This window comes from Lissotriton vulgaris, chromosome 4_1 (assembly GCF_964263255.1).
Source record: "Lissotriton vulgaris chromosome 4_1, aLisVul1.2, whole genome shotgun sequence".
NCBI lineage: Eukaryota > Metazoa > Chordata > Amphibia > Caudata > Salamandridae > Lissotriton > Lissotriton vulgaris.
The window spans coordinates 662,869,929-662,882,781 of record NC_141691.1 but is presented as its reverse complement, the minus strand read 5'-3'; the positions used below and the strand labels follow the sequence as shown (position 1 = coordinate 662,882,781).

The window sequence follows — 12,853 nt, the reverse complement described above, 5'->3', positions numbered from 1 at the left end:
ACCAGCCTGGTGTGTGGTTCCTTATTTGAAGGCCTTTTGGCAAGGTACTGGAAGCCCTAATCTCAACAGTGGGATGCACTGACAAGGAACCAGAAAGGGACAATACATTGTGCCACCCATTGATGGAGCAAGGTTTCGTACGTAAAGGGACTTTCTCTGATTCAATCCTCTTAAAATAACACATAATGCATTAATAAACATGTTTCGTATTACTAATAATGAACCATACGACATTTCTAGTATCTAGGGGAAGCTTTCCTATGTGCTTTTACTTACAGTAACTCGAGTGACCTAATATGGCCGCTGCAATGTGGGATCTTTACTGCGCATGCATCTGTCACACTCACGTGACATGACGTGCTCTCTTCTTTGGTGGGAAAACTTTGCTTCTGCGCACTAGAAATAAAGATGGCTGCTCTATGTTTCACATGCTGATGCTTGCACCTCTGCTCGTACTAAACCCTGTTCGTTCTGCCTAATCATGAACGCTATAGTTAAAATAAAGTAAAGGGAATAGAGTAGAGATAAGTGGTATACAGTGCATTCATTTATTCTTTGTTCTAAAATTGTTTCTCTGTGACTTTGCTACTAGCTCGTATTTGGGCCTGATGTGTCATTGCAGAACACTATCATGAGACTCTCAATGTGCATGTGCCAAATTCCTTCGAGTCCACCAGCCATGGCATTGAATCCGTGCCAGTGACAGTCTTGCCTGCGATGCGCCTGGGAAAATGAACTTTTACCCTCAAAAAGGAAGACAACTTACAAATCTTTGTATACATTGTATTTGTTATTGAAACATCCATTGTTGGGTGGAATAAAAGTGCTTGGAAAAATAAAACTATGCGAGGGAACATTAATTTGAATATTTGAATGAAATGACCTCATAACTCCCTTTTGACCATTCAAATTGAGGGAATACACAAACTTGCAACATTGGGTGGTGGTACACTGCCCTGGAAAATGGTATATCTAAGGTAGGCTTAGCTAGTTAGATTGTCCGACTTGTCCGAATAGCTGACCTGTCACTGACCCAACGTACTCAATAGGCAATCGAGAGCAGAAGTGCTGGTGGAGCACTCTCCCAGAAGATTCGATAACCCAATCGGGGTTCTGGGAAGGAGTTTGATAACCCAATCGGGGTCCGACTGTTAGCTGCAGAGAGGGGTGTGACGCTGGCGTTGCACTTTAGCTGTGGGTGCCGGTCCTGACCTGCGGTGGTCCTGTCCTGATCCAGTTTGGTCCGTACTTGTCCTGATTCTGGTTTGCATCTGTCCTGTCCTGTTGGCACCTGAACTATCGGGAGTCCTGTCCTTTATCCCAGCCCGAGGCCAGGGTTGGTTTTCACACCATTCTAGGTAAATATGAAATTGTGTGGGTATGGTATTTTACTGTTTCCCTTTTCTTACCCTTCCTATGTTTCAATGCTTAAAGAAAGTCTCGTAATATTTTCACATTATCTTGCTTTGAATATTTTCTTCCTAATTGAGCAAGCTTTAATTGAATTGGTATGGACTCTGACATTCAAGAATTTACATAGATAAAGTGTTTAAACCTTTCCCGAGTCTGTGGTTATTTTATGAATGCAAATGTTTATTTACTACCTTTTATTCTAACTCCCTTGATCCCTTTGGACTCTAGGTACCGGTAACTAGGATTGGTAAGTCAATGGTATAGGTCCTAAAAGGTTAATTAAAACCTGATTAAGCATAGGTTTACCTGTTCAAAGTGTGTATGTTTTATGGGCCCAGGTGAGTATGGTAAAACAAGCAGGTGAGCCCGTGCTTTATCAGTATTCTTTTGGTAGCAGAGTAGTGGTTAGGGTTTAGTTAAGATAGGTAGTTAGTCGCGTATTGATTATTTGATTTGTACGGATTTTTTGTGTTAACCAAAACCTGTTTGTATTATTCTATGTTTGTTTGAAATCCCCGGGGGCAGAATAGAGGGTGGTAAATGGAAGACACACTGCAGTAAAGTCATTTGCCAAAGGAATTAAGTGCGTATAAAGTTAGGTAGAACTTGAAGCACTGGTTAGGGATTTCCTGTATAAATGTATGAATAAATGATAGCAGAAGAGTTCGCTGGTGAAACTTTGGCCTTATATCACCTAGAAAGGGTAAGCCTGAGGAAGTAACAGGTTCTCTGATGCTTGTGTGAAGAGTAAGTGGAAGAGATTTACTTGCACAGTGTATGACGAGTAAGTGGAACGGATTTACTCGCAGTGAGAGAAATTATCTTTCCTTTGAATTTAGTCACTTAGGCACAGTGGCAAATGTTTTTACATTGTTAGTTAATGAATAGTGCATTTAAAAGTGAGAAGAAATAAGTTTTAGTATTACCTTGCAAAGGAGGGAGTCAGTTGCGGTGCTGCGCTGACGTTACCAAAAGCAGCGCTGGTATTGGTTTAGACAGCGGGTGTGTAGCTCCGGTAATAATTGTAAAGGAGGGGTGAATGCAGGAGCATGAGAACTTGTCTCCCGAGAAAAGCTGCGCAATTTTTGTCGAAATGTATTTGAAAACTAAACTCTGATTGGTTCTTGAGAATAAGAAACGCGCTGGTATTGGTGAAGCATTTAGTAAACAATTGAGTGTAGCTGCATATTAATTTTATCGGTGCAAATCATATGTGGCATATAGATCCAGCAATTATAGGAAACAGACCCGATAGGAGGTATTTAGGTTTTGCGCAAGAGCAAAACATAAGGGGAATACCTTATATCATGTACGAAGAGAAGAGAAAAATGCCGCTTTTGAATAAAATGAAGAATTTCTTCAAGAAAGATAAAACGGTTCAAACAAGAGAAGGGATTATTATTCTACCACCAAATATGCCCGCATCATACATGATGGTAGAAATGGGTTATCACACTTGTGTGTGGTTAGAGAACTGGATGGATTACACTAAAGATGATGGTGTTTTGGCATTTCCAGAAAATGGTACCTTTAATGGAAGAATTTTGTGTAATTTGAGAACACGCATGAATGAATTAGATCCCAGATCTAGATTGGCCCAGTACGAAGCATTAGAAGGATGGGAAACTGAGGCTTTTGAGCGAGATAGACCTAGAAGTGACAGAAATTGGAGTAAATTTTATCCTAGATTTCCTAAAGTGACAAGAGATTAGCAAATGTAGAAATGGAGACAGTCTATATTAGTGGAAGGATTTTATCCCGTACTAACTTTGGAAGAACCATCAGGAAGCAAGTGCACAGAGAAAAGGAAGAATTTATTGATTGGTGGTGACTCTGATGACGATTATTTGGAGGATTTGTTAATGAAAAATCTGCCACCTTACCATGAGGAAGCAAGTAGAGTTAACCTGTGTGCCCCGTTCTTAACACCACATTTGGTTCCACAAGTGGTACATGAGCCCTCACTAGAAAAAGTCTTAAAGGAAAGGGAGAGGCAATAAATAAAAAGAGAAATGAATTAATTCAGAAAATTTCCCAGTTGAATACGAGTCCTGAAGCCTTGACTATACCGGTAACTATAGGTCATGTTGTTATATGGAGATAAACAAATTTGTTCTAAAACTCCTGTACTTACCGCACCTGTAGTACAACCTAGAAAGGATACCTTGATTGTTGATGACCAAACAAGTGAGTGCGAGTCAGTAGTATCCCTAATGGATTTACCTAAAAGAGAACCCAGAAGTAGTTCAAACAGGAAAAACACTCCTGGAAGCCATAGAGAAGTAAGAATGGAAACATCCTCAGGTACAAGAAGTGCTACTGTAGTGTCCCCAGAAGAAATAGAGAGGTGGTCTTGAGAAATAGAAAAGCCAAAATCACAGCCGAAAACATTGAATATTTTAAAAATAAGAGTTGAATTGGAAGAATTGCTTGCTGGAAATGTGGGGTTAGATAGATTAAATACATTCAGTGAGGATGAATTGTTGTTTGTATGTCGAAGTATTACTCGAAATACAAAAAATGTTCATGAAAAATTAATGAATTTGGCTTTGGAGAAGGGAATTGATATTAGAAAATCTAAAGTGTTACAGAAACCTTACGGAGCTGAATTTTCTGACAAAGATTTAGAAAACATGAATGTATCAGGACGGAAAGTGCAAATAAAGGAATCATTGTCATTGTTGCAAAAGTGGGGTGATTTAGACAAGTGGAAAGCTAGATGGACAAAGAAAAAAGAGGAAGCCCAAGCAAAAAATACTGCATCTGAATATTTATTAAAAGAACCAGAAAAAAAGTATAAAGGTTGTGTCCAATGAGAGAAGTGCGAGGAGGAGGGTATGTACATGTCCCATGGTCCGGACAGGATACTTTATCATTTACAAATGAATTCCCGAAACTCAGAGAAAAACCTGTAGAGTGGAACAGGCAAATCGAAAGATTTGTAAAGGTCTCAAAAGTATTGTTTAAAGATTTAGATGGGTTGTTTGATATTGTAGTACCCGCAGATTTATGGACAGAATGTAAAATTACTATTGAATGGCCCAGTTACGAATACCCCAGAGATACAAAGACAGGAGCACCTTCAGATGATGTAACAAAGAAGTGCCATCAAGTCATAACCTTCCTGAAAGGGAAAGTACCCACAAAAGAAATCGTTTGGACAAGAATAGATAGAACTACCCAAAATGTATTTATTTATTTCGGATTTGTAATGCGCATGGCTGCCTCAGCGACGAGGCGTCCCAGCGCAACCAGAGACCGGAGACAGGAGCCTAAGAGTGCAACATAGAGATTAAACAGCAAGAGTAGGGAAAAAGCCAGGTCTTTAAGGATTAATCAGTACTTGCATATTATGAGCGCCTTTTACAGGTATTCAAGCAGTACAGTAGTTTGGAAAGCATTGATACGAAAGACATGACACATTTTATTTATCGGTTTGTGTCAGGTTTGAGGCCAGAAATCTTGCAAATGATTAAATATCAAGCCTGTTGATGAAATGCTTAAGTATGCAAAATATTGTGGCGATGAAATTGACAATAGACGAAAGAATGTAGAAGAAAAGGTAATGTGGGCACAAGTAAAGTTAGCAGAGCAGCAGGAACTCCAGTTGAATCAATTGAAAAATAATCAGAATGAAGGAGATGGAAATGGAGGTAAACCGAAAGGAAGAATGAACAGAGAGGAGACAAAGAAAAAGTTTCCTTGTAATGGGTGCGGACAAATGGGGCATTGGAGGAACTAGTGTAAGGCTGTACTGAGTAATAATGTCCAAACTGACAATTTGAATCCACAGACGCAGAATGGGGTGTCAAGGAAGCAACAGCAATAGGTAATACAGAACCAGTTACCACTTGCACCTATGCCAGATTCTGGGAGCCAAGCTAAATACAGTGTGGATACCACATTGGGAGGGAATTGGAAGGAGAGACGCAGTGACATCGCAATTTCTTTTGAGTGACGCATTTTTTGAGGAAGATAGTTATACTGACGGTGCCTGAGAGGGGAGGACGAGGAGTGCGTACTTGGCGCATCCTTGCCGGTAGATCAGTCAAGTCCATACATTGATGGAAAAGTTGAGGGCAATGATGTTACCTTTTTGTTGGATACTGGCGCTACCCGTTTTTCTGTGAGAACAGCAGACGTTCCAAACCTACCCCTCTCTGGGGAAGCGTTCCAAGTAGTGGACGTTTCTAATAAACAAATTAGTACCCCTGTTACAGAACCTATGGAAATCAGAATAGGTAATTTTAAAGAAATGCACAAAGTTGTAGTGTGGAACTCCAGTCCAGTGAACCAATTAGGTAGGGGCTTACTGTGTAAACTGAATTGCACAATCTTTTGTACCCCAGGTGGTGTTGAAATTCAAACCCTAGACGAAGATGGAGTTTATAAATTAATGTTAGCCAAACAAGAAACTGAAAATAAAAAAAATGATAGTGAATCCTGAGGTGTGGGATTTCACTGGAAAAGATGTAGGATTAATGTCAAATGTTGACCTGATAAAAGTGACAGTGAAAGAAGGTGCAGTTTAAACAAACATTCGACAATACAAAATGAGCCCAGAAATAAAAGCAGGTGCTGCAGCAGAAATAAAGCGTTTAGTTGAGCAAGGCATTTTACAAGAAATAATGAGCAGTCTATGTAATTCACCTATAATTGGCATAAAGAAACCGAGCGGGAAATATAGGGTCTTGCAAGACCTCCGCAAAGTTAATTAAATTGTCATCCCATGTTGTCCAGTTGTGCCAAATTGTGCAGTGATTCTGTATCAGATACCGTGGGGAGCCGGATGGTTCACTGTAATTGATTTGTGCCATGCATTTTCTCCATACCATTACATCCAGATAGGAAATGTATTTTCCCGTTCCAATTCGACGACCATGTTTATGTTTGGAATCGTGTCCCTCATGGGTACACAGAGAGTCCATCTATTTTCAAGCAGATATTGAAAAAATGTTGTGAATCTCTGGTTCTGCCCGGACAGTCCTGGTGCAGTATGTAGACAGCCTGTTGTGGCGTCTAAAACTCGAAATGACTGTGTTGTTGATACCATTGAATTGCTGAATCAACTGCCTGAAGGAGGGCATACAGTGTCACCTGAAAAGTTACAATTCTGTACCAGTAAAGTATCTGGGGCACCAGGTGGAGAGAGATGTCAGAAGGGTTACTTCCGAGAGGATCAAAATAATCAGAAACATGAATCTACCTCAAACAAAGAAAGAAATCAGAATGTTTCTTGGAGTCGTAGGTTACTGCAGGCAGTGGATTGTGGGATTTGCAGTCCTAGGTAAACCCCTGATACAGATGACAACGAAGAGAGAGAAAGACCCCGTAGAGTGGGATGACAAAAGCATGACTGCCTTCTTGAAGCTGCGAGACTGTCTGTGCTCAGCTCCAGCTTTAGGGATGCCTGATAATTCAAAGGAATTTGCACTGTTCTGTGATGCACGTGACAATTGTGCACTTTCAGTTCTGACCCAAACACACGGTTTAATGAGACGTCCTGTGGCACATTTTTCAGCTACACTGGATCCAGTGGCATCTGCATTGCCAGGATGTCTAAAAGCAGTGGCTGCAACCTGCATGAGTCTTGAGCAAAGTGAATCCATCATTATGGGACACCCTGTAACTGTGTATGTCCCACATGCAGTGGTGATTTTATTAACAAGAACACATACTCAATATTTAACTCCTAGTTGGCTGACTAAGTATGAGCGAATCCTTCTAGGTGCAGGGAATGTGACCATTGCCAGATGCACTGTCCTAAATCCAGCTACACTGTTGCCTGATTCACATTTTGAAGACGTGAAAGAGGAAGTTGAGCATGATTGCATCGAACTCACAGAATACAGTACTAAGTCCCGATCAGACATAAGAGAAGAGCCATTGTTAAGATCAGAATATGAGCTATTTGAAGATGGCTCATGCATGAGACACGAGGAAGGAGGATTGAGTGCTGCTTATGCTGTGTGTACGTTGTGGGGTCCAGTTGAAGCATCCTATCTACCTGGAGTCAAGTCGGTACAAATAGCCGAATTAGTTGCATTGACAAGAGCCTGCAAATTTGGGAAAAATTGGAGAGTAACCATATACCCTGACAGTCAGTATGGTTACGGGTTTGTGCATGACTTTGGCCAACTCTGGATGCAAAGGGAGTTTCTGACTTCTTCTGGTACTCCTATTAGGAATGGACATTATGTAAAAGACTTGCTGGAAGCAATTCAATCGCCAAAAGAAGTGGCTGTGGTCAAGTGTGCCGCTCACAAATCGGGAAATTACAAAGTGACAGCAGGTAACCGATATGCTGACCAATTAACCCAGGATTGTGCCAAACATAAGATGGCAATAAATAAGAAAATCGAAGCATGTGGAAACAGCTGCCAATTTATGTTGCTTGAAAGAGTCAAAACATAGGAAGAAGTGAGAGATTTGCAAAATGAGGCAGAAATAAAGGAAAAGGAAGAGTGGGAGAAAATAGGATGTCTGAGAAGGGTTGAGGATGGTGTTATTGTTTACCTTGATGGGAGGCCAGTGTTACCAGATTGTATGCTTGCTCCTATGGCTAGGATGTACCATGGAGATTCACACATAGGTAGGGATGCAATGATTAGACTGTTAAGACAGAGTTAGTTCAATGCGAGGTTCAGGAATATGGTAGAGAGTCTTTGCCAGAGGTGCATAACCTGCCAACGAATGAATCCTGGTAAGAGAACTGTAGCGTTGCCAGGAAAGACTGGAAAGTCAGAAGGTCCCTTCATACGACTCCAAATTGATTTAATCCAGTTACCCCCTTGCCGAGGACTGAAGTACGTCCTTGTCATTGTCTGCCTGTTTTCAAAATGGGTGGAAGCCTACCCTACCTGCAGGAATGATAGCCTCACTGTAGCCAAGCTTCTACTTAGGAAACTCATACCTAGGTTTGGTTTTCCAGTAACAATTGAATCAGACCGAAGGTCTCATTTTAACCCCTTTCCTGCTGCCGTCGGCCGTTGGCTTTCGCGAGCACTACCTTCCTAGTGCTGCGTACGTCCAACGGCCGACGCAGCCCCGCCCGCGCAAGAGAACGCCCGCACCGCGGCTGAATTGCCATGGCGGTTAATGGGTTAATAATGAACTAATTCGTCTAATCTGTGAAGCATTTCAGATTGAGCAAAGGCTACACTGTGCATACCGCCCAGAGGCTTCTGGAGTGGTAGAACAACTGAATGACACAATCAAGTCACAATTGGGAAAGATGTATGAATCTACCCGATTGGAGTGGCCTGGTGCTTTACCTCTTGTTCTGATGGGACTCAGAAGCATCCCAGACAGACAAACAGGCTTGAGTCCCTATGAGAAACTCATGGGACGAGCAATGAGGCAAGCATGGGTACCAGGACACAAGCCGATATATATATCTGATGATTTAGTACTCGAGTACTGCAAAGAACTGGCTGACCAAGTGCGTTCTATCTCTCACCAGGTTGGGGAAGACCCTGTCGCCAGACAATCAACTCCAGCACATGACCTGAATCCAGGAGACTGGGTAGTGTTAAAAGAACATACTCGAGAATCTTGCCTAGCACCAAGGTTGGGAGAGCCACATCAAGTGATATTGATTACCCCGCAGCTGTGAAATGCAGCGGAATTCCGAATTGGATCCATGCTAGTCGCACCAAGAGGGTGACAAAACCTGATGAAGTAGGAGCTGAAGGTTGTGCAGGTGAGGGGTCTCAAGAAGTTGATCCTGAAGTAGTTGATGATGAACAACAGAGCACCAGTCAGGATGAATGGATTACAGAAGTCGACATACCTGCAGAATTTGTGAGAACCAGAAGTCAAACCTACCTAGATAGACAGAGTGATAGTGAGGATGAGTCAGGAATAGAAGAATGCACTCAGATTACAGAAATCCAAGCCAATAGTAATTCAGAGGAGGACCAGATAAGGAAAGATCGATGTACTCAGATATTTGAAACTCCAGCCAGAACTCCTGAGTCTGAGGAGGGACAGATAGGTATTAGGGCGAAAGCTCAGGCAGAAGACTATCAAGAAATCCAAAGACCTGAGCAGGACCAGATAGGTGTAGAAAAATGTGTTCAGGAAGAAGAAGGCGAACAAAGTCAAACTCAAAGTCAAATACAGCAAACTCCTGAACAAGGCCAGATTAGTATCCAGGCAGAAGAAACAAAAATAAAACCTGGACCAAGTCAGGCATGAAGGGATACAGAGGACGACATTGAACTAGATGTGCCACAACTGAATGAAAATGAGAGCATCTGAAGAAAGTCAAAACCCAGTGCCAGCTAAGAGACTCAGAAAAGGAGATAAGTGGGCAAGTTTTGTCAAAAGACTGAAATTTCACCTTAAAACAATAAATGAAGAACCAGAGCAAGTAAATTAAATATCAAGCCAAACTGGGCCGTCCACAGAGCAACCAAGAAGGAGAAGTCCACGTTTGAAAAAGACTGAATAACAAGTTCAAAGGACCTGAGTAGACCTACATCATACTTGAAGATTTCGAAAATCTAGAACTCAGTGATGACGAACTGATTGTTGATCAGACTGACGAAGAAGTGAGACCAACTTGAGAAAAGAATCACAGGTTAAAGTCTGTGGAAAAGTTACAAAGAGGGGAGAAAGTCTCCTTAGTCAGAAATGGCTGATTATAATGTTTATTGAAAACCGAAAAGAAATTGTCTAAAGACATGTTGTAGAATATGCAGATGTAGTATATTGATAGTATTTATAGTATGGTTTGGACTGACATTAGCTATACCTTACTTAATGAGAAAAGATATGCAGAATAACACTAATATACCTGAACCAGTAGATCCACCAAAGAAATTAGATACACATATACATGAGAAAGCAGTTAGACTTAAACAACCTGGAAGAAATTTAGAAGCACCAGATGAGGAAGATTTACATTTCAGTGGAGCTAGAAATAGAACTAATTTGAATGCATTTGCTAATGTGTTAGTACATTATGTAGAAGCTATGGAAACCCGAGATTGTTATGTGTGCATGAAGTTGCCCACATCAGTAGCTGAAGGGGGCACATACCATCACTTACCCCTGACCTATGGTATTACATGTAGCATTTTAGCTAGTCTGTTTTATAGAACTGGAAATTGCAGTATTATTATTCTAATTTTTATGTAATCTTTTCTGAAGTTCCTTTACGTAGAAATTTACATCGTATTTCTAGTACTAGAGATTCTACACACTTCATGGGTGATTATTTTCTAACAGTAGGATCAATAGATATAGCTAAAGCTCACAAAGACAATCTAACATGTACATTACACGAGAAAGAAGATTTTTCTAGATTTAGTCAAGAAAAGGAGACAGGATTTCCATAGAAAAGCCTCTGATCAGAAACGAAAGATTCCTAAATGGGCTGAAAATAAAGAGTTTACCTCTAATGGCAAGACTCAAGCTGCTATGTTGCTGGATTTCGAAAGGAAAGGGAAACTCTTTTCCATAGGGAGAAAACAGATTATTAGAACAATATATTCATTGGTTCCAGTGAGTGTGAACTTAACTTCAAAGTAATTGGGGGTTGGGGTTTCAAGGATGGAACTGAACCAGTGTTCCCTGGAGTTTATTTTATTTGCGGAAATAAGGCCCATTTTAAATTGCCTGATCATTGGTATGGGAGTTGCTATTTTGGAATAGTATTCCCAAAAGTATACCATGTAGAGAAAATCACTGGAAGCAATGAAGAAACTAATGGACTAATATGTAGTAAAAGAGCAACGTTTGCTGAAATTGTAGGTGATATATGTAGTGCAATAATACCTTCAGTGGGAGTGGTTCTGAACACTCAAAGGATTTGCAAATTATCAACAGTGGTGAATCACTTATCGACTGACACTGCTAGTGGATTTTTAATGATCAATACAGAACTAGTTGCAGTAAGATCAATGGTTTTACAAATCGACTTGCTCTTGATATATTATTGGCAAAAGAGGGTGGAGTCAGTAAAATGTTGAAGATGCAACATTGTTGCACTTACATTCCAGACAAAAGTGTTGAAATTGGAAAATATGCAAGAAACATTATACATTTGAGAGAAGAATTGAAACCACTGGAGGTTGACAGTGCATGGAAGAGACTAATTAGTGGTCTATAGGTAGTTGGTTTTCTAATGTAGGAAAGAGTTTAGTAGGAAAAAATACGGATGCCAATGGTGGGAGTAGCCCTACTGATTTTAGGGATAATAATTTGTTGCAAATGTCGCAAGCATAAAAAGACATATACAGTAAATAAGAAAGGAAAGAAATGAAACTTCAATGAAATTGAGCTTGAAGAATTAAATGGGGATTTATACAAGAAAATGAAAAACGTTCACATAAATAATAGGTAAAAGCCTAAAAGAGTGTTTGAATAAATAGAGCTGAGTAAATGTTGAAAGTTTGCATCTGTTTCTGTAATTTGTGATGATATAAAATATCCTCAAAGAGGGGATTGATGGAGCAAGGTTTCGCACGTAAAGGGACTTGCTCGGATTCAATCCTCTCGAAATAACACATAATGCATTAATAAACATGTTTCGTATTACTAATAATGCACCATACGACATTTCTAGTATCTAGGGGAAACCTTTCTAAGTGCTTTTACTAACAGTAACTCGAGTGACCTAATATGGCCGCCGCAATGTGGGATCTTTACTGCGCAAGCGTCTGTCACACTCACGTGACATGATATACTCTCTGCTTTGGTGGAAAAACCTTGCTTCTGCACTCTAGAAATAACGATGGCTGCTCTATGGTATGGACTCTGACATTTAAGAATTTACATAGATAAAGTGTTTAAACCTTTCCCGAGTCTGTAGTTATTTTATGAATGCCAATGTTTATTCGCTACCTATTATTCTAACTCCCTTAATCCCTTCGGACTCTAGGTACTGGTAACTAGGATTGGTAAGCCAATGAGTATAGGTCCTAAAAGGTTAATTAAATCCTGATTGAGCATAGGTTTCCCTGTTCAAAGTGTGTATGTTTTATGGGCCCAGGTGAGTATGGTAAAACGAGCAGGTGAGCCCGCGCTTTATCACTATCACCTGCTTGAGAACAAATTCAAGTCAGGGCTGTGTTATTATGAGATTGCAGCCTCGCTTTAGCGTCCAGGTGAGCACCGATCTGATACCCAGAATCGTATCTAAACAATTGTCTTTTCAGATTGTGTTGCTCTAGTGTACCACTCCTTAAAACTTGTCAATAAGAAGAAGAAATTGAGACCGAAACATATTAGGACCTCATTGTGAGAGTGTGGTGCCTTTGTCGGACAACAGCTTTCTTATCAAATAATATGAAAAGAAAACTGTCATTGTTGTGCAATTGTTTTAAATTACTAAATTAAAGTTTTTAAATGCAGAGTACCATTGCCACCTCCATCTTGTGACTCTAAAATAGTTTCCGCTGTGGTCTAGGCATCGTCCATTAAAATATTGTAA

General features: G+C 40.4%; 1 protein-coding gene across 6 annotated transcripts in view; it reads left to right on the top strand.

Moving 5' to 3' along the window:
- Window positions 1-12,853, top strand: part of FYCO1 (FYVE and coiled-coil domain autophagy adaptor 1) — a 917,765-nt gene that overhangs the window by 741,234 nt on the left and 163,678 nt on the right. Inside the window, exon 15 of one of the 6 annotated variants that reach the window (XM_086964933.1) lies at window positions 8,876-9,752. The exons of the other annotated variants lie outside the window; for them this stretch is intronic. Coding sequence (XP_086821059.1) covers window positions 8,876-8,924 — 49 coding nt within the window. The 3' untranslated portion in view covers window positions 8,925-9,752. Of the gene's footprint in view, window positions 1-8,875; window positions 9,753-12,853 lie in introns of those variants that run through there. 6 annotated transcript variants of the gene reach the window in all.